Source organism: Miniopterus natalensis, chromosome 9 (genome assembly GCF_054644295.1).
Source record: "Miniopterus natalensis isolate mMinNat1 chromosome 9, mMinNat1.hap1, whole genome shotgun sequence".
Lineage (NCBI taxonomy): Eukaryota > Metazoa > Chordata > Mammalia > Chiroptera > Miniopteridae > Miniopterus > Miniopterus natalensis.
Window position 1 is genome coordinate 24,744,151 of NC_142089.1, and position 20,459 is coordinate 24,764,609.

Genomic DNA, 20,459 nt, shown 5'->3' on the forward strand with positions numbered 1-20,459 from the left:
ATCTTGGTTAAAATGGTAAGAAGGAGGGAAGGCTGGAACACAGCAGGTAAGATATATTGTGTTATATTTTAACACCATATGTAAAGTGAAGGGTTAAACCGAGGCCTAATTTACCCGATATGAAGTTGCTACCTGAAAGCAAGGAGCAAGTTGCCGAGGGATTGGGACCTGGATCAAATAGCATGTGACCTAGGAAGGGAAAAGCCCAGAACACAGGGTTTGTTGCCTGGGAGGGCAGATATGTAGGACGCGGCCTACATCGAAGCTTTGGAGGACGTTATAGTCTGTACCACACACTGAAGTTTCTCTTCAGAGAAGCAAAAAAGCCTAGGAGACCAAACAAAGGAATCTCTGAAAGTACCTTAAATTGATCTTTAGAATTCCATTCATTGTGTTCATAAACCCAAACACATCCTTATGCCTGTGGTAAAAATGGGTTAGATTATATAATAACTGCAAAGTATTAAATTGGAAGAACACTTCAACTAGGATGTCAATTTCTATTACTTAAGGCAATAACTGTTTAATCATTTAATGCAGTCAATATATTTTTTCACAGTTATACATAAGAATATGCAAAATAGAATATTTGTCTTTTTAATTAACTTCACAGGTCTCGAAGCTTGCAGAAGAATTTGAACAATTATATCATTTTACTGTAGGGGCAAATACTGAAGCTGCTAATTTTATTACTAGTGAAAATATCTGTAAAGATCTCATGTCTAAAGTACCTATTTCGGAAGTAGAGATTCAAAGCCCAAGGGAAGAAAGGAAGGAACTCTGGTAAATTGAGAAAATCCCATATCACATTAATTATTTGGGGGTATATTTTATTGGGCTTGATCATTATAATAATTTGGCATTCAATTTCAAGTGATGAGTGGAAAAATTAGTTATAAGCAAGCATTCCCCAAAGTTTATCTCCTGGTGCAATGTTACATTTTAAAACTTTTTCCTGCTTTTAAAAATAAATATATGCTTTTCACAGAAAATTTGCAAAGCATGAAAAATTATAAGGAGATTATAATAAACCATAATTCCCACCATGGAGAGATGTTAACATCCTAAATTTTCTTTCTTGTCTTTTTTTCTGTACACATAAATATATATGTGGGTTTTTTTTACATAATTAAGACTGTACTCTGCAGAGAGGTTTGTTTTTTGCTGTTTTATTTAACATTGTTTCTGATCATTGTTTTGAGAACCTTTTTCTTCCTCTCTTTTTTTTAATATCCTGGGCTTTTTGAAAATAAATCTTTATTGATTTCAGAGAGAGGAAGAGAGAGAGAGAGAGAAACATCAATGATGAGTTGTCACTGATCGGCTGCCTCCTGCCCACTCCCGACTGGGGGTCGAGCCCGCAACCCAGGCATGTGCCCTGACCAGGAATCGAACCGTGGTCTCCTGGATCCTAGGTCGATGCTCAACTGCTGAGCCGCGCCAGCCAGATTCTTTCTTCTTCTGTCTTGTCCTCTAACTCTTGTATCTACTTTTTCACCAAAAGTATCTTTCGCAGAAACTTTGAGGCTTGGGTAGATGCGCTACTCTGTTTTTGCACACAAACTAATAGATGCAATCAAACTTTGCCTGGGCAAAAGCCTAAAATTAGATCATTGAAAGGAAACAATATCTGCCAGTTTTTACTTATATACCATACTAGAGGGTACATCATCAATGAACTGGGAAAATACTGTGGAGGTGCAGCCAAATTTATATCTTAATGAATGTTCTAAAAGAGGAGATTGTTTTGCCAGTTTGGGGCCTCTGAATTTTATTGTCTCTTACAAACTGGTTTTTAAATTTAGAGTGAGCTCTGAATCCAAGATTCACAATCATGAAGCCTACCTAGTTGCAGAAGGGCGAAGACCATATTGGAGAGACGGTGAGGAATAGGTGTGATAGTGGTCACAAGAGCAAAGAGCCAAGGAGATAGGTCACAGCATTTAGGTTTGTTGTGGGGAGAAAAGAAAGTCTGGTTTTGACCCTTAGAATAGTGCACAGTAAAGCCTTGATATACGGACTAATTCAGGAAAGGGGGTGTCTGTGAAAGCCGAAAGTCCATTATATAATAAAGTAGGTTTTCCGAATGTGTATGTTAAAAAATTGACAAATTAATCAGTTTTCACTAATGTAGACATGTTTATGTAATTAAAAGTACACAGAAAAGTTTTCTATATGTATTACAGTAAATTTAAATTTATACTGAATAGGTCTAGTAAATGCGGGCATTCGTCAGTCACTGCGAGTAAACATGCACATGGCTGGGGTGTGGCTTAGTTCGTGTGGGAACATTGGACTACATGCATTAAAACTGCTGCAGAAAGCCACACCACGGTACAACAAACCAGTTACCTACTGAGATGTGGTGTGATCCTGTGCCAGTCATTTGCCACACATTGTTTACAGGCAGTGACTCTTGGATTTAAATATGTAGGCTATAGTTCTAGATATGTAGTACTTATTTATGTTGCTGAAATTACGTCAGTGTTTTTTCTGACATATGGCCTATTCACTAAAATTTGTTAAAAATAACAGTGAATTACTAACAAAAAATAACCTGTTTAATTTTAAGCAAATCTTAGTTAAAAGCCTTTTAAAATTAACGGGATGAAGGGACATCTGTAGTATTTTGAACAATAAAAAAATAAAATAAAAGTAAATAAAACAACAACAAAAATCAGGATGTTAATTTTCACATATGACAAATGGACCAGAAATTTTGTCCATTGGTCCATTAAATCAAGGTCCACAAAATCAAGGGTTTACTGTATGCACACACTTCATCCTTTACATTTGCCTAGCTTGTGTCTACTTACCTATCAGGCCTTACATTACTTACTATTATTTAATCTAATCAGTTGTTCACTTATCATTATTTCTCATTAAATTGTACACTCCTCAGGGCAGGGATTATGTCCTATTGTAGCCCTAGTGCCTGCCACAGTGCCTAGTGCTTACTGAGTGATTTTTTTTTTAATCTTTATGAGCTCTATCTGCCCAATGCCATATTAAAAATGCCATATCAAACTGGTTGTTTGAGTGTAGACACAAGTCTATGATGTGTCATCTGCTGCGAGTGAGTAAAAAAATAAGACTCATTTGTTTTTAAGGTTTAATTATGAGAATAAGATAGGCCCAACCGGCCTGGCTCAGTGGTTGAGTGTCGACCTAGGATCCGGGAGATCGCAGTTCGATTCCAAGTCAGGACACATGCCCGGGCTGTGGGTTCCATCCCAATCAGGGGCGTGCAGGAGGCAGCCGAGCAATGACTCATCATTGATGTTTCTCTCCCTCTCCCTTTCTCTCTCTGAAACCAATAAATATGTATTCAAAAAAAGAAAAAGATAACCAACCTGCTATAGAATCCAAGTGGAAAACCTTGCTTGTAGTACTTTCTTGACTGGTAGATTTTTTCCCCCCTCCATATTCTGCCAGTAGAATGAGCATTTTGATAGTCTTTTATTGTTCTATTTAACCAAGTTCTGAACTAGGAGAAAGTAAGCTGAAGGAAAGTCCAGCGGAGGCAGTAGAGGAGGGCACTTTTCCAAGAGAGAGGCAGAAAGAGGACTTGCAGCAGAACCAAGATATGAAAAGTGAAGAACAGCACTTTACCTTGAAGCTTGAGGAAGTTGTGAGGCTTAAAGAAGAGCTGAGCCGTATAAATCAGAGCCTCCTTCAGTCTCAGAGATATGGGGGTAATACCGAGGTAGGTGCAGTAAACTCATGCTCTGACCAGGGCCATTTCCTCTGATCAGCTGTGGATAAAAATATTTTTTTATATTATCATTAAATGTATATTTGTTAAACAATATCATAACCACAGCTTGAATGGTAATAAGATAGCAGCCAAAATCTGAACTAAGCCCATCAGTTGATGTACTTTGTTATAAAGGGTTCTTAGGTTCCATTGAGGCTCACCGGGGAAAAAATGCTGATTACTTGTCGCTGTCCACCCTAGCAGGTAGGATAGGGAATGACAGGATTTGTGCCACATTTTCTACTCTTGGTACTTAGCTCAGATGTACAAAATACTTTGTTTTGGAGAGAAAAGACCACAGATGCAGAACTGTTTTAAACATGGCTTTTGCTATTTACCAGAGATCTGCCTCCAGGAAAAATGAAAGGAGTGACCAGCAGTCACACTTCAGTTCTTATACCTCAATTTTACAGGTTAATTCTGTACAAATTAAGATTCCCCTACACATACCTTTCTGACAACTATTTTGAGATCCAGTAAACAAGATAGCTGTGGACCTCATGGAAAAGAAATAACATATTTGTATTTTGAACTTTACATTTCCCAAAGCACTGTAACACACACCATTTCATTTACTTCTTTAAGCAGGCCAGGATGAAAATACATTTTAGACAGATTTTTTTTCCTGCAGTGAGCTGAGCAGTGATGATTTCAGAGCCCCTTTCTGTGTAGAGGGTTCTTTGACCTACTGATGAGTATGGATTGTTCTTTTTAGTTCTTGGTGTTTGTGCAGTTTTGTGGTCTGCACCCTGTTGTCAGATTAGAGTGTCTAGTATCTAGCTGCTCTCTGTGTGTGTTGTGTCTCCTTCATTTCATAATGTGCAGATTTAAGCAACTGTAGGCTGACATCAGATACCACACTCTAAAGAATGCTTATGTGGGTAAATACATAGAAAAAGAACTGTGAGAGCCTCTCTAGTGTGTGAGCTCTTTCATTCATATGTATTTGTGGCTGCTGATGGCCTTTAGGGCTTAATTTCTGCTGTTTGACACTGTTCCAGGTGAGGTTGTGACAGCTGAATTCTAGATGTTACTTTCCCAATATTCTTGAAACAAGCTTGAACCACCATGAAATCTCAATTTTACACATTTAAAGCCCAGCTTCATGGGGTTTTAATAACATTATTGAGTATTTTTGAATGACATTATTGAGTATTTACTATGTTCTAAGCACTATACTGAATACCCAGTATGTATTAAGCAGCACAGTGAGGCAGGAATATTATTGTTTCTACTTTATAGATTAGGAAACTGAGGCTTTACAGAGGTTAAAATAATTTGACCAGAACTTGACCTTTAAAAGAATTTTTTTCAATTACAGTTTACATTCAGCGTTATTTTGTATTAGTTTCAGGTGTACAGCCTAGTGGTTACACAAAATAGGCTAAAAACGTGTTCGTTCCATTGGTATAAATTGCTCCTTCTTTTGCATGTCTCTGTTTTAGTATGTTAATTAGCTAAATAGGCTACTGATTATTAACTAATCGTTAAAATCTGCTGTGTGATAGTTACGTAAAAGGCGAGCGTGGTGATCAAGCTCTGCAGGCCTCAGGAAACTCTTGTTTCCAGGTGAAAGAAGGCAGTTAGGGTGAAGGAAGGTCAGCAGCCTCAGCAGTAATGGGGAGTGTGGCTGCGTGCTTATCCCATGCCAGCGTCATGCTCAGTCCTTGCAGGCGCTGGCTAACCCTTTATTCCATCCAGTAGTTGTCATTTTATCCCCATTTTAAGATGAGAAAAATGAAATGTTAGAAAGACTATGTAGTTTTCCAAAATCACCCAGTTAGTAAGTGGTAGATTCAGGATTCAAACCCAAATGTCTCTAATTCCAAAACTATGCTTCTTAGTAATTGCCTTGTAATTCCATTAAAGAATTTTCTCTAGGGATCTTAGACACTTGTAGCTCTAAGGCAAGCAAATTGGATTTAGATCGCCTTTCTGGGCGAACCCCGATAGGAGTTTAAGGGCTAACAGGCCTTGGGAAATTCTGTGTCGTAATTCTGTTGTAAGCAAGCTAGAAAGAGAGTAATGGCATGGGCTTTTCAAAAGCCACAGACAGAAGGCATGCCGGACTGGGGCCCTGGAAACCCCGAGTGTATCTTATCTGCTGAACTGGATAAGGTTGAATTCTTGTCTACCCGGCACACCTGTGTGTGCCCACCTACGATGAGAAAACCCTAACGACTTCTCCTTTGGTCACAGTCGTCTGACTCTACTGAAGGGGCCTAATTTTTACTCTAAAATTGTCCGTGCTTCTGTTCCCCTTCACTGATATGAAAAATAAGAAAGTTAATTGTCTATGCGTAACTGCCTTTGTTCACATCGTTTCTTTGATATTTTTACTCTAATGTAACGGGAGCTGTATGACCATGTGCCACCTGACATGTGAATAATCACGTTGTGACAATCGGTTCTGGCAGCCGGAGCCCATGTCTTAGCAGGAGCCTTTCTAACGGTCCACGTTTCTCTTTGCAAATGTTTGCCTTAGAGTCCATCATCTAGAGAAAAGCCGAAGCACCAGCAGCAAGAGGAAGTACAACAGCTTCGCCAGAACCTGCAGCGCCTGCAGGTTCTGTGCAGCTCGGCCGAGAAGGAGCTGCGGTACGAGCGGGCCAGGAGCTTGGACCTGAAGCAGCACAACGCCTTCCTTCAGGAAGAAAGCGTCGCGGTAACTCGGGGGCACGGCCCGGGCGGTCCGGGGCCCGGGGGCGGGGCGACATTTCTCACTCGCCTTTATAATTCCCCATATATAGTGTCCATAGGCGGGTGGACGAGGTGAGCTCTCTGGTTAACTTTAAAAAAAAGAAAGAAAGAAAAGCTTTGAGCCAGGAAGTTCTGTTTTCACATAAGGTAAAGTAAGCTTTGTCTCAGCAGCTTTGTCTGTGAGCCCTGCCTCGTATGTCCGTCCATTTGCCAGGTTCTGATATTCCTTAGGATGTCACCCATCCATGTGTTTATTCAGTAAATATTGATTAATCATCTACTTTAGGCACTTGGGTAGGCCTCGGATACTGAGGAGTAAAACGCGTGGTCCCTGATGGGAATTTAGAGTGAGGAGGAAGGAAGTAAACAACTGGACAAATACATGTTTAATTATAAATGGTGGTAAGTTCTATGAAGGAAATAAATGTGCTATAATAAGTAAAAAGTAAGTAAGGAGACCTCTTCAGATTAAATGATCATGAAGGTTTTCTGTTATAAGTGATGTTTAAGCTAAGACCTGAAGAAGAGACAGAAGCCAAACCATACCATAAGGAGGGAAAAGGGAAAGCATTCCTAGTGGAGGAAACAGTGGCGTCTGTTGTGTTGGAAACTCTAAATAAAACCAGCGCGGCCGGCCGGCACGGCTCAGTGGTTGAGCATCTACCTACGAACCAGGAGGTCACGGTTCCATTCCCGGTCAGGGCACATGCCCGGGTTGTGGGCTCGATCCCCAGTTGGGGGCGTGCAGGAGGCAGCTGATCAATGACTCTCACTGATGTTTCTATCTCTCTCTCCCTCTCCTTTCCTCTTTCTGAAATCAATAAAAATGATAGATAGATAGATAGATAGATAGATAGATAGATAGATAGATAGATAGATAGACAGATAGATGATAGATAACCAGTGTGACAGGAGATCAGTGGAAGCAGGGGGCATGACAAGATGATTTTAAAAAGGTCTGCAAGGGCTGGATCTTATAAGGCCAGGCAAGCTGCTGGGATTTGTTCCCGGAGTGATAGGAAGCCGCTGAAATATTTAAGGAAGGGAGTCAAGTAGTTCAATTTATGTTTTAAAAAGAACACTTTGGCTGCTGTGCAGAGAACAGATGAGAAGGGAGTAAAAATGGAAATGGCAGGGCCAGGGTCAAGGCTATTGCTGTGGCCAGGTCTAGAGAAGATGATCTAGACTAGGGTGGTGACATAAAAGGCACGAATGGATTGATGCAAGATCTGTTGTGGAGGCAGAGTGACAGCTTGCTCTGAATTGGCTCCTGATGGAAAAGGAAGCCTCACGGATAACCCTCAGGTTACTGGCCTGAATAGAAGGCTAGATGGTGGCATCATTTACTATAATCAGGAAGACTAAGAGAAAATTTTGGAGATATGGGCAGATAAAGGAGTTTCACTTCGGCAGTTACCTGGCATAAAGGTGGTTTAAATCATGAGAATGATCCAAGAGAGACGATGACCCACTGTCAAGGCCTAGTTAAATCCAATCACATTTAGAAGTTGGGTAGCATTAGAACAGTCTACAAAAGAGATCAAGAAGGAACAGAAGAGAGGGAAGTGAAAATCGGGGGAGTTTCGTATCACGGATTCCAAGAGAGGAGGAGAACTTTCTGAGAGGGAGGGAGTGAGTGCCACTAAGAGGTCAACTGTCCGTTGGATTCACTTTGGCAATAGTGCCCTTGGCAAAAGCAGCTTCATGGAGTAGTGGGAATGAAAGCCAGCTTGGAGTGATAGAAAAAGGGTAGAAAATATTTAGACCATGCATGCATTGAAACTCTCAGGAAAATCCCTTTGTCCAGCTGCCATCTGGAGAGATCGACCTTGGCAAACCTTACTAACACAGGGCCGCCCCAGAGAGATCAGCCACATGACTGGTGTTTGTCAGCTCTTGGGGGACTGCATTCCTTTGAAAGCTGCTCATTCTGGCTCACATTCACATTCATGCCATGCTTACTTCCATCACTGTTATTTATTCCCCACCTCTAGATCAAAACCGAACTCAAGCAGGCCCAGCAGAAGTTATTAGACCGCGCAAGGATATGCTCTTCACCCCCAGCCGAGTGGAAGCACTGTCAGCAGAAAATCAAGGAGCTGGAGCTGGAAGTACTTACACAGGCTCAGAGCATTAAATCACAGAACACCCTACAGGAAAAGCTGGCTCAGGAGAAATCCAAAGTTGCTGATGCAGAGGAAAAGGTAATTATCCTTACGCTTAATAAGTAACACACGCTGGATCCCACTACTGAAATCCCGTTTCCCTAAGGATTTTAAGATGCAGATATGGTGCAAACTTGATAAAATTCTAGGGCTTTTCTCTACTCTCTTGTGCTTTGCTGCCATCGGCTTCACCTGCTCCTACAATTCCAGTAAATCTTGTGTATTTTTTCAAACTGCATGAACTATATAAAGGTGTTTCATTAAAGCAATAACTTAAAGAACTGAGACCAAATGACTTTTGTTTTATACATTCAAATTTTAAAAGGCTTATTTGCCTCTCCTCTCATTTGGATTGGCATTTACATGATTTTTATTTTGTAATTTTAGAAGAATTTGTTGTGAGATGAGCCGTTTTGAAATGTTGCCCTTGCATTTTAGATGTCCTGACACTGGGTGGCAGTAGGATGAAACAGTTGCCCATTTGGATCTGTAGGTTTGTCTGAGTCAAATTTTATATTTAAAAAAGTCATTTTATCTAACTATATAAATATAAAACTAACATCAAGAAGTAGATGACAGCAATCTGAATTAAGCTCAAAAGTCTAATGTTGAGCTAAAGAAGTCAACACAAAAGAGTTCATGCTGTTTAATTTCATTTATATGAGGTTCAAGAACAGAGGAAACTAAACTGTGGTGATAGGATAATGGTTGTCTCTATAAGGGCTTTTAAACTGGGAGGGGACATGCGGGAGTCTTCTGTGGTGCTAGAAGTATTCTGTATCTTGGTCTGGGAGGTGGTTTTATAAGTAAAATTTTACTGAGAATGCTTAAGATATGTATACTTTACTGCATGTATGTTATTGTTCCATAAGAAAGTAATTGATAAAGATTGGTAAAATTTTAAAATTTAGACAGTACCAAATATAGGTGAGGGTTTTGTGCAGCAGGAAATCATACTGACTGCAGCTGGAAGAGTAAATCCAAGTAAACACTTTGGAAAGCAGTTTGGCATTGGTTTCTAGTTAAGTTAAAGATGTATATACTATACAACCCAGCACTTCTACTACTAGGCATAAATACTAGAGAAACTTTCATACTGCACATAAGTATCAGGAGGCAGAAATCCAGTCATTTCATGGTAACATTGTTTTAAAAAACAGAAAATTGGAAACAACCCAAGCACCCACTGATATGAGATCCAATGAATAAAGTGTATATTTACACAACAGCATGCAACAGTGGAAATGAATGAATTACAGGTACCTGCTGTAGAATGATTAACAAAAAATTGAAGATTCTTGTTTTCTCAGGTGGAGCAGGAAGGGGTGTAATTGATGAGGGTCTCAGAGTGGACTTCAAAAGTTTTGGAAATGTCCTCTTTCTTAAATTGGATGGTGGGTTCAAAAGTTTGGCATCTGTCCTTGACAGAGAAGCCAATGGATTGAGACCTTCTTTTGTGGAATTAGGACTGAGTATCTTTAAGTGAGCATTTTCCCTAAGCACAGAATCAAAAGGGGCAGCTCATAGGAACTAGACCTAGCCTCAGCCATTGCCCTGAGTCGTTCTGCATCTTTATCTCTCCTACAGTGTGTGTGTGGGTTTTGCAAGGTCCTAAGTGCCAAAGCTTAGGGCTGATGCAGAAAGACCTTCTCTTAGAAAAGGTCTGCCATCCACTGGCATCCACTGAATGTTTGTGGGGAGTACGGTGGCAAACCATTGTAAGGGATTCGTTGTTGGGTCAGAAATACAATGAATTTCTGGAGGTAGAACAGAAATTTCTGGAGGTAAAACAGCTATTCTGAAATCTAGTCATATAACAAACATTTATTGAACACTTACTAAGTACCAATCACAAATTTAGGTGACAGGAAGGCTTATAAAAAATAAGTAAAACAAGTTTAAAAGGATATTTATCTAGCAAAAACATTTTTAATGACACTTTTAATCTAACGTATAAATTCTAAAATAAAATTATGTATCTCTCTTTCACATTCATATATCTTATTTTTAGTGTTACCAGGGTATTAAAGAACCTGCACTGGTGCGAGGTGATATGCTAACTGGTACTTGGTTTGTAAGAGACTTTGACTTTATTTTGAGATATCATACATGAATGTAGCCACACTGTGGAGACACCGGACCCCCACACGCTGCTGTTCCAAGTGCAAATTGGTCTAACACCTATGGAGGCAGTTTGGTCTTACCTGTCAAAACAAACACATAATAATAACCTTTGCCCTGATAAATCCACACCTCATAAATTATTCTAGAGACACTATTTATAATAGCAAAAGATTGGAATTAACCTAAATGTTTATCAGTAGGAGGCTAGTTAAATGAGTTATGGTATATTCTACAGTGGAATAGGATGTGGCCATAAAAGAGAATACAATTGTATATGTACTTACAATATGGAAAAATCACTGAGTATATTTTTATTTTAAAAGCAAAGTACATAATTATAATATGCCATCATCTGTGTAAAAAGTATGTGTGATAGAACTATTAATAATATTTGTTTATATATTGACAAATAAACCTCTGGAAGGGTATACAAGGAACTAATAGCAGAGATCACCTGTTTGGTGGAGGAGAGCAGGTTAGGGCTGGGAAGGAGACTTTTCACCATATAGCTTTGTTTATACACAGCTTTGGGAATGTATTACATATTGTGAAAACTAAACAGTTTGTTTTCAAGTTAAAATAGACCTAACCATGCCCTTTACGTGGGTCAGATTTGTGCGACTGTGTTTGCCATCCATATCGTATTTCCCTCATTGGAAAACAGGCCACACTTTTCTTTCAAGTTTTGTTTGTCAACTTTTTTCATTCAAGATTTTGGATCTGCAGCAGAAATTAGAACACGCTCATAAAGTCTGTCTCACAGATGCTTGTATTTTGGGAAAGAAGCAACTAGAGGAAAGGATAAAAGAAGCCATAGAAAATGAAGCTAAAATAAAGCAACAGTATCAGGAAGAACAACAGAAGAGGTAAGAGGAGCAAAGATGCCAGCTTCTCATGCCTGACCCTGGTTGACTTTACCAGCAGTGGCTGTTTACCAGTGTGTTTCCTCTGGGCCCCGCTCAAGTAAACTCACACACTTCTGTTTCGCAGTTACCACACTGTATGATAATTTGCCTTTCACACTAGAATGTGGGATTCTTTTTTTTTTTAAGAATTTTATTGATTTTTAGAGGAAGAGAGAGAGAAACATTGATGTGTGAGAGCGAAACACCGATTAGCTGCTTCCTGCGCATCCCCCACTAGGGATCAAGCCCATAACCCGGGCTCATGCCCCAACCGAGAATCAAACCTGCAACCGTTTTTCAGTGTACAGGACGACGCCCAACCAACCAAGCCACATCAGCCAGGGCGAGTGTGGGATTCTTAAGGCAGGGGTTATTTCTTGTTCTGAGACACACTTGATGCACCAGTAAATTTTCTTGAATGACTGAATTGCCTAGAGAATAGGGCACTCTGGGATTTGCTTCTCTAACTCTAACATTATTGTCACAAGATGCAGACTAGAATGAAGTTGGCGTTTTGTATTTATCAGCGGATTTCCTTTGAAGAAGCTCCAAGTACTTTACGGGCATCTTAATCATCAACAAGCTGCTACCAGATAAGAGCTGTCATATTTTTCTCTAAAATTACTAGGATTGTTATTAGGATCTTACTTAAACTATCTTCTTGGATGCCCTAAACTCCAGTAACTGATGCTTCTTACTTCTTTGGCACTCAGAGTGACTGTCATATATTTTAAGAAAAATGTGGTTTTAGCCACTGAAAAGATATACAGACATCCACATATACTGTGAAGCTCAGAAAGTTGCTTTCAGCTCCAGTTAAAAGCTTTAGCACAGGGCTTGACACTCAGTAGGTACTCGGTAAATATTTAGTGAATGAGAGAATGTTTGAGAAAGTGAATGAACGTGCAAATGAATAGTGAATTCACTGAGTAAAGTGTAGTAGAAAAAGAATTGTCACACTATCCCTTGTAGTAGGATGGCAGGCTATCCCCCTGTTATAATACAACTAGACCCTGAGTAAACTACAATAAGTATACCTTTTAAAGCATTGCTCACAAAGCAAGGGAAACCCCAAAAGGCAAACCTGCAATGAGGTAAAATAAAAATGATGAATGACAAACAAACTCCTAAGTCAAGAGGCAAATAACAGTATCAACCCCGTGTTCCAGAGAAGAAGCCGAGGAAGTCTGCCACAAGGTAGGATAGCTGAACTACTTACAGACTCTAGTATTTAGCTGAGAATCCTGAAGGAGCTAAAGTATTTCCCAGTAGGCAGCCCCCAAATTATCTTTGGAGGAAAGCAACCTCAATTTAGATATTAAGGATTCCCATATATTAAGTTTAATCGAATATGTGCTGACAATAAAAAATCACCAACTAACACAAGGAAACTGGCTACCATGAATGAAAGTCAGCAGAAACAACGAACATGAGATTTATAACCTCCAAGAACTTCAGCAGTTGAGATTAAGAAGAGTGTATTGTAAGCCACCTGTGTGAAGTTTTAAAAGAACCAAAAGATGTAATCAAAGGATTGAACCAGAAAAAGGACTATTTAACTTTCCTGAAACTTAGTTTCTTATCTCTAAAGTGGGAATAGTAATACCAGTTATATACATTTTTTGTTAAGACTGGCTGAGAAGATACACATAGAAATAGTAAAGTAAGTATAGAAAAATGAAATATGTAGGAAAGTTATTTTCCACAAAAAGGGGACTATTAGGTAGACATTGTTTTGTAACCTGGATGAAAACAACCCCAATTTAGATATTTAGTTTGTAACCTACTTTTTTTTTACTTAAAATATTATGATCTGTTTACCTGTCATTAAATCTTCTAGAATATTATTATTTTAATAGAGCATACTTTATTTAATCAGTTCTTTATTGTTGGATATTTACTCCACCCCCCCCCCCCCCCCAGTTTCTTGCTATAGTAAACAATGACAATATATATATCCTTGTAGCCAAATTTTTGTGCATATCTTTTTATTTCCTTGAGATAAATTCTGGCTAGTAAAATTATAACTGTTCATTATGAATTTTCAGATATTAAAGAGCCATATAAAATAAAAAGCCTAAGTTCTTCCAAATTTTAGCCTTCAGCTACATATTTCTCAGATTTTTTTTCTATGCATACACATATATTTTTATTGTCCTTGTTAACAAAATTTGAATCATTTAAAATATATTGCTTTGGAATTTGCATTTACTGCCTAACAATACAACAAGGTCACCTTATTAGCCACTTAGTAGCTGCATAATCTTGGGTAAGTTTCTTATCCTCTCAGTGCCTATCCATACCTACCTCATAGGATCATTGTGTAGATTAAATGAGTTATAAGCAGTTGGCTTGTATCAGTGTCTGGCACATAGTAAGCGCTTGTATCAGTCAGGGTTCAGTCAGAGAAGTAGAAGTGTTAGTCCTGATGTTGGCCCTCGGTTCTTGACTTTGTGCAGGAAAGATTTCACAACACACGTCCAGATGATTTTGAGAGTATGTTTATTAAAACTGGGGACAGTGAAACAGAGGAAGGGAGTAAGATAGAAGAGGCAAGGTCATGGTAACAGGCGTGAGCCTAGGTGGAGCTGCCTTGGCCCTTTGGAAGGAAAGTCACGGACAGAAGTACCCAGCTACAAAAGCCCACATTCCAACTTCCCAAGAGTAAAGAACAAAATTCTTCAGTTCTGTCCTCCAAATCTTGTACAAATATATCTCTGTTGCCCACTCTAACCAGAAACATGCATGGACAGAATTCCTAGCCAAGTTGACACATTATGAAGACTCTACTAAAAAGGTGTTATTATTGTTGTTGTTATTGCAATATTTGATGTTATTGTTACTGTTGTCATCATTACCATCATCTTCAGTGACGTGAAAAATGTTCATTTTAGCTGGAACAAAATGTTTGGGGATAAGGGGAGTGGCAAGAAAATGAAGCTAGAAAGGTAAGCTAGGCCTGCTCATGATGAGCCTAACTGGCCACGTTGAGTTTGGACTGGACATGTTCATGGGAGATAATGGTCTGCAGTTTTCCTTTTTGTAATATGCTTATCTGGGTTTGGGATTAGTGTAATGCTATCAATTAGAATCAGTAAGAAAATATTCCCTCTTCAATTTTTCTGGAAAAGATTATAGATAATTGGTATCATTTCCTCCTTAAATGTTTGGTAGAATTCACCAGTGAAGATGTGGTAGGCTGTTAGAAGACATGAGCAGAGCAAGGACGATGGGCCAGGTACAGAATGTCACCAGGATGGAAAGCCCTGGATGCTAGCAAAGGACTATTGTAGGGTGGGACCTCACCCCCAGGGGGGCCTTTCCTCCCCTAGCATATCACTGGTGGTGTGGTGTGGACCCCCTGACCTTTCCTTCCTGGAGATAACATCTAGGCCTCGGTTGTAGTTCAGCTCTAGGCCGAGAAAAGCAACAAAACCAGCCACAGCTGCCTGGCCAGGCATGGCTTGGCGGTTGAGCATCGACCTACGATCCTAGGATCCAGGAGATCACTGTTTGATTCCCAGTCAGGGCACATGCCCGGGTTGTGGGCTCAATCCCCAGTCGGGGGCGTGCAGGAAGCAGCCAATCAATGAGGACTCTCTCATCATTGACGTTTCTCTCTCTCTCTCTCTCTCTCTCCCTCTCCCTTCCTCTGAAATCAATAAAGATATATTTTTTTAAAAAAGAAACCACAAAAATCAAAACAAAACAGCCATAGCTGAACTCAGGAGCAGCTGCATTGAATGATGGCTCCTGCCCAGGTGCCAGTCAATCAGTAGAGACCACAGACCACAACCCTGAAAGGACACACCTGGAAAACTGCTGAATATTTTAAGATCTTCCCCTGGGACCACCCCTAAAATCTCCCGTAAAACCCTTAGGGCAGAGGACCCAGTGCCTCTTCCCCCTGGGAGCAAACCCTCGACTTTCCCTGCCCCTTCCCCTCCCCCCCCATCCTCACCACCCCCAAGCCATTAGCATTAGCTTCCTTACTCACAAGCTCCAAGGGCCCCTCCATTGCCTCTATAACTTGTTTCCTAAACCCATTCTAGGAATTATTTTTCTACCTCTGTGATTAACGAAATAAATATTCTCTTATAGTTTAGGTCTTGGTTCTGAATTCTTTCCTAGCCAGATCCCAAGTGTCAAGCTTGCTGATCCCAAGTCCAATCTGACCCCGCTGGACTAACACCCAGTGCCGTTCCTGCCTCCTGCAACAAAACCATGTGGGCCCAGTGCTTTATTTTTTGGAAGATTATTAAATATTGCTTCAGTTTCTTCAATAGATATAGTCCTATTCAGATTATCTGTTTCTCCTTGTGTAAGTTTGAGTAGATTGTGTCTTTCAAGGTATCATTCCATTTCATCTAAGTTATTAAATTTGCGGGCATAGAGCTGTTCATAATATTCTCTTATTGTCTCTTACTGTCCAGAGGATCAGTAGTGGAGGGGAGCAGAGTTTGCCACCTCAAAATGTGCCTCTTTGGGATATTGATTATTTTATTTAGGCTGGTTAATTTTAAGAAACAGAAGACAAGGGAGGACATCTGAAAACCAGTAGAAATTACTCTTTGTGAAAGGACTTTTACATTTGTAAGGGTATTTCCCTCAGTACCTGGAAGAGGAGGCTGTCTCTAGAAATTGTTGTCAGTGGAGAAGATTTGGACTTAAATCTGCATAATAGTACTATGCTTGTTTACTGTGCTTTTCGTGGTAACTTCCCATAACTGACTCCCCATACCCACCATCTTTTTTGTCTTTAGCTGAAGATAAAGGTGAAGGCTTTTGTCATCTTGGCCAGTTATTCAGTGTTCCTGCATCTCTTCCATGTATACAGGAAGTATCTGTGTTTTTAAACTTTAATTTGTTTTCTCCTGCTAATATGTCTCATGTCAATTTAATTATTAGACCAGCCAGAAGAACCTAAAAGTGTTGGTGGAGAAATGGCACCAGATGTTAGACCAGTGGAGTCAGACCGGACCTTAGTTAAGCAACCTCAGTACTTGGTTTTGGCTAAGAAAGAATTCTGAGCCAAGACTGAAACTATAAGAGAAAGTTTATTAGAAAGTTACAGAGATAGAGGAAGTGAGCTGTAGAAGAAATGGGCTCAGGAAACAAGTTACAGAGGCTAAAGAAGGGCCCTTGGAGCTTAGGAGAGAGAAAGATAACACCTCTGGGGGGTTAAGGCGAGGGCAGGCCTCCAGGGAGGGAGAGCAGCGCTGAGTCCTGTCTTGACGGTATTTATATGGAGGTCTCAGGGGAGGATCCCAATATCATCAGCTTTCCAGGTGTGTCCTTTCAGGGTTGTGGTCTCTACGGATTGGTAGGAGCCAGGGGGTCATCAGTCAATGCAGCTGGTCCTCATGTCAACCATGGTGTCACTTGTGAGGTTTTGTTGTTTTTCTGGGCCTGGAGCTGAAACACAACTGAGGCCTAGATGTTATCCTTAGGGGTTAATGCTTAAGGGAGTGGTTGTGCAAGGGCCCGCCTGGGAGCTGCAGGAGGCCTCTTTTCCAACCCTTGTTCCTTCTCCAAGGGGGTCTACTGCATGACTATGGCCGTGCAGGGGAGGAGAGGTAAGGGAGTGTCCAGACCCCGTGACCAGCCATGTGAAAGGCCAAGGGATCTAAACCACATGACCATCAATATGCTAGGGGAGGAAAGGTCACCCTGGGGGCGAGGTCCTTGTTTTCTGAGTTTTACCTGTTGCTAGGCACCCGGGGCTTTCCATCCTGGTGACCTTCTGTACCTGGCCTGTCGTTTCCAGTCTGCTCAAGTCTGTCTAAGTGTTGAAGGCAGAGGAAGTTTTTCCTCCGTGACAGTAGTGATGATCACTTTTTCACTTCTGATATTAGTAATTTGTGTCTTCTGTTTCCTGGTTAGCCTGGTTAGAGGAATATCAATATTATTGTTCTTTTCAAAGAACCAGCTTTAGTTTTATGGTTTCTCTATTGTTTTCCTGTTTTCAATTTCATGGTTTTCTGCTCTAATTTTTATTGTTTCTTTTATTCTGCTTTATTTTAGGCTTATATTGGTCTCTTTCTCTAGTTCTTCTTTTATAATATTTGCATTTAATGCTATAAATTTCCCCTTAAGCACTGTTTTACTACAAATTTTATAAGTTATATTTTCATTTTCATGTAAAGTACATGTAGTTCAAAATATTTTTTAACTTCATGAAACTTCATTTTTGACAAATGCATTTTTTTAGAACTATGTTTGTTTAATCTGTAAGTATTTTGGGATTTTCCAGCTGTCTGTTATTGATTTATAATTTAATAGTATTATTTTAAACAGTCTATAACATCCTGTTACATAGATCTATCATTATTTATGTAAAATGTTTTTTAGACATTTTTGCTTTTATAAATATTACTACTGTTATCAAACAAACAGTTCGTCTGTCTGGTGCTAGCAGATCCAAACATTAAACACGGAGAATTGCAGTGGAGAACTATTGGCCATTTTATTATGAATGGTGCCACTCCAGAGAATGGGAAGCTAATGCTCAGAAGCCCAAACTCCCCGGTGGTATGTAGGTTACAGATTGCATAGGGCCAGATTACAAGGCACTGTGGGTAGGGGCTCGGTGTCGTGTTGGGAGTTGATCGGTCAGAGGTGAAGTAAGGGTAATAATTTTTTCTGGACCGAACTGGTTTCATTGATTGGTAGCCAGGAGGTCATTCCACCTTAGGGCTCAGGAGCTGAACATAACTTAGATCAAGATATTATCTTTAGCTTAACAGAAACTGATACCTCGTGACCCTCAGTGAAGGGCTGACCATTGTTTCTGGCTTCCTCAGGGGGTTAGTGACTAGTAAGGGAAAGGGCTAAGGCTTACAGGGCAGGCTGTGAAGAAACTGAATAGAAATTATACATTCAATCAGGACCCTCGGCTTCACTATAAAGAATATCCTCTACATAAGACTTTGCAACTGCAATGAAATATGTGTTATACTAAGGGACGTTGAGAATGCTGTGATAGTTCGTAGCCAGAACATCTCATCTGGCCTAGAGAGCCCAAGAAAGCCTTCCTCAGAGAGCGCTGTTTAGGCTGCAAGTGAAGCAGCTGCTATGGGAGAGCTAAGTGGAGAACATGAGGCGCAGGAAGGCCTGGAAGAGGGAGACAAGGGCAAGGCTGGAGTTGCAGAGGGGAACACGGTGGCAGATGACTTGTTTCAGGACGTGAGAAAAACTCATTCTGCCTGCAACAAAATGTTTTTGGATACAGGGAGTGGCAAGAAAATGAGGCTAGAAAGGTAAGCTAAAATAAGGCTAGCTAATATTTAAGAGTTTGAACTTTGTCTTAAAAGTAATTGGGAACAACTGAGGATTTTAAGCAGAGGGAGTAATGTGATTAGACTGTGATTTAGAAAGAGCACTCTGCTTGCTGTGTGTAGGATGGATTGAAAGAGAGTCTGGGCTATTAGGGAGACAGGGAGTCCTGTCAACCTACTGAATTCTTGATTTTATTCACTGACAGAACTGGTTTGTATCTTTCATTGTTCAAGCTCTACATATAATATAAAATCAATTTCTAGCATACTCATGAGTTGCCTTTTAAATTTTGACTTCCTACTTTTCAACCCCAGTTTCTAACTCCTAAATTTTACTGCAGATCACTTAAGGTATTTAGTTCTGGCAGATTAAAACTTCCCTTTCAGCTCCAAGTCTTGTCTCTTAGTCTGGTCCCTTGATCAGAAATTCAGAACGGAACCAAAAAAGAAATAGACAGTAATAGCAAGGAACTGCTCGAGTATATAATGAATTAGATGAAATAGGGGATGTCTTGGTGCAGGGGGGCTGTGAATGGTAGAAGGTAAACTACACCAGTCCTTGGAAAGCCTGCACTTACCTCCAGAAACATGAGAACTAGAGGCTGAGAGATCTGAGCCCTGTGTCTCAAATATAAATCTTTCCCAACTATCTGAAAAATCTTTCCCAGATTTCTGAAAAAACTAAGCTTAGAGAAAGCAAACTTATTTGTTCAGTGTCAGTATTTAGTGGCCTAGAATGCGGATGAGCATTTTCCCCCGGGGCTATTTTACTATTATCATAATCATCTTCATCTACATAAATCTCCTAATTACGAAGAACCTTGTCCAAACTCCTCAGAAGCTCTTTCTACAAACTGGGTTCTGACAAGACTCCCTCGGAAGGAATTATGTATGTATTGGAATAGCGTGAACATCCTCATGTTAAAAAAAAAATTCACCTGAGTAAGTTGCAGGACCTACTGGGCTTTCTTCAGCACTTCGTGAGTTGGGCGGCATCCCATCCCGCAAAGAGAAAGCAGCCCCAGGGAGCTGTACCAAATGCAAGGCTTTTATAGGCAGAAGGGGTTTGTGGGGAAAGGAAGTTTCTAGCGAAGAGTGGAGTGTTTCAAGCAGGGAGTCTGTCAAGCAGGTTACCTCTCTAGTGCTCACCAGGTAGTTCCTGGTTGACTAGTTAAAGGGAGAGGCTGAAACTACACTTAAGTCTTGATTTGCTGACGTGACGCTTAGCACAGGTGACTCCATTTTGGACCTGGTATTTCTTTTTTAACACTCATCAAACAGGCTCATTCATGATTCAGCTATAGCAGTGTTAACATGTCTGTTAGTATCAATGGTGTTTGTAACTAACAACCCCATATTGAACCAAGAAAATCAAGGGACTCAACTTGTAAAGCAGTGAGGAAGAGTAGGAGGGATACTAGATTCAGGATCAGATCCCTATCTCCATCTGTTCTAGCTGTGTGACCTCGAACAAGTTAAGTAAAAGTCTCTGCCACAGCTTCCCCTGTGAAATAAGAAAAGTTATTTCTTC

General features: G+C 40.2%; 1 protein-coding gene across 3 annotated transcripts in view; it reads left to right on the forward strand.

The window, feature by feature from the left end:
* The window catches only part of CCDC30 (coiled-coil domain containing 30), a 50,602-nt gene that overhangs the window by 15,143 nt on the left and 15,000 nt on the right, over window positions 1–20,459 (forward strand). For 2 of the 3 annotated variants that reach the window (XM_087820365.1, XM_087820367.1), the window contains exons 7-9: window positions 6,243–6,422; window positions 8,452–8,661; window positions 11,458–11,612. In XM_087820365.1, the coding sequence (XP_087676491.1) occupies window positions 6,243–6,422; window positions 8,452–8,661; window positions 11,458–11,612 (545 nt within the window). The remainder of the gene's footprint in view (window positions 1–6,242; window positions 6,423–8,451; window positions 8,662–11,457; window positions 11,613–20,459) is intronic. The other variant, XM_087820366.1, reaches the window with a different exon arrangement.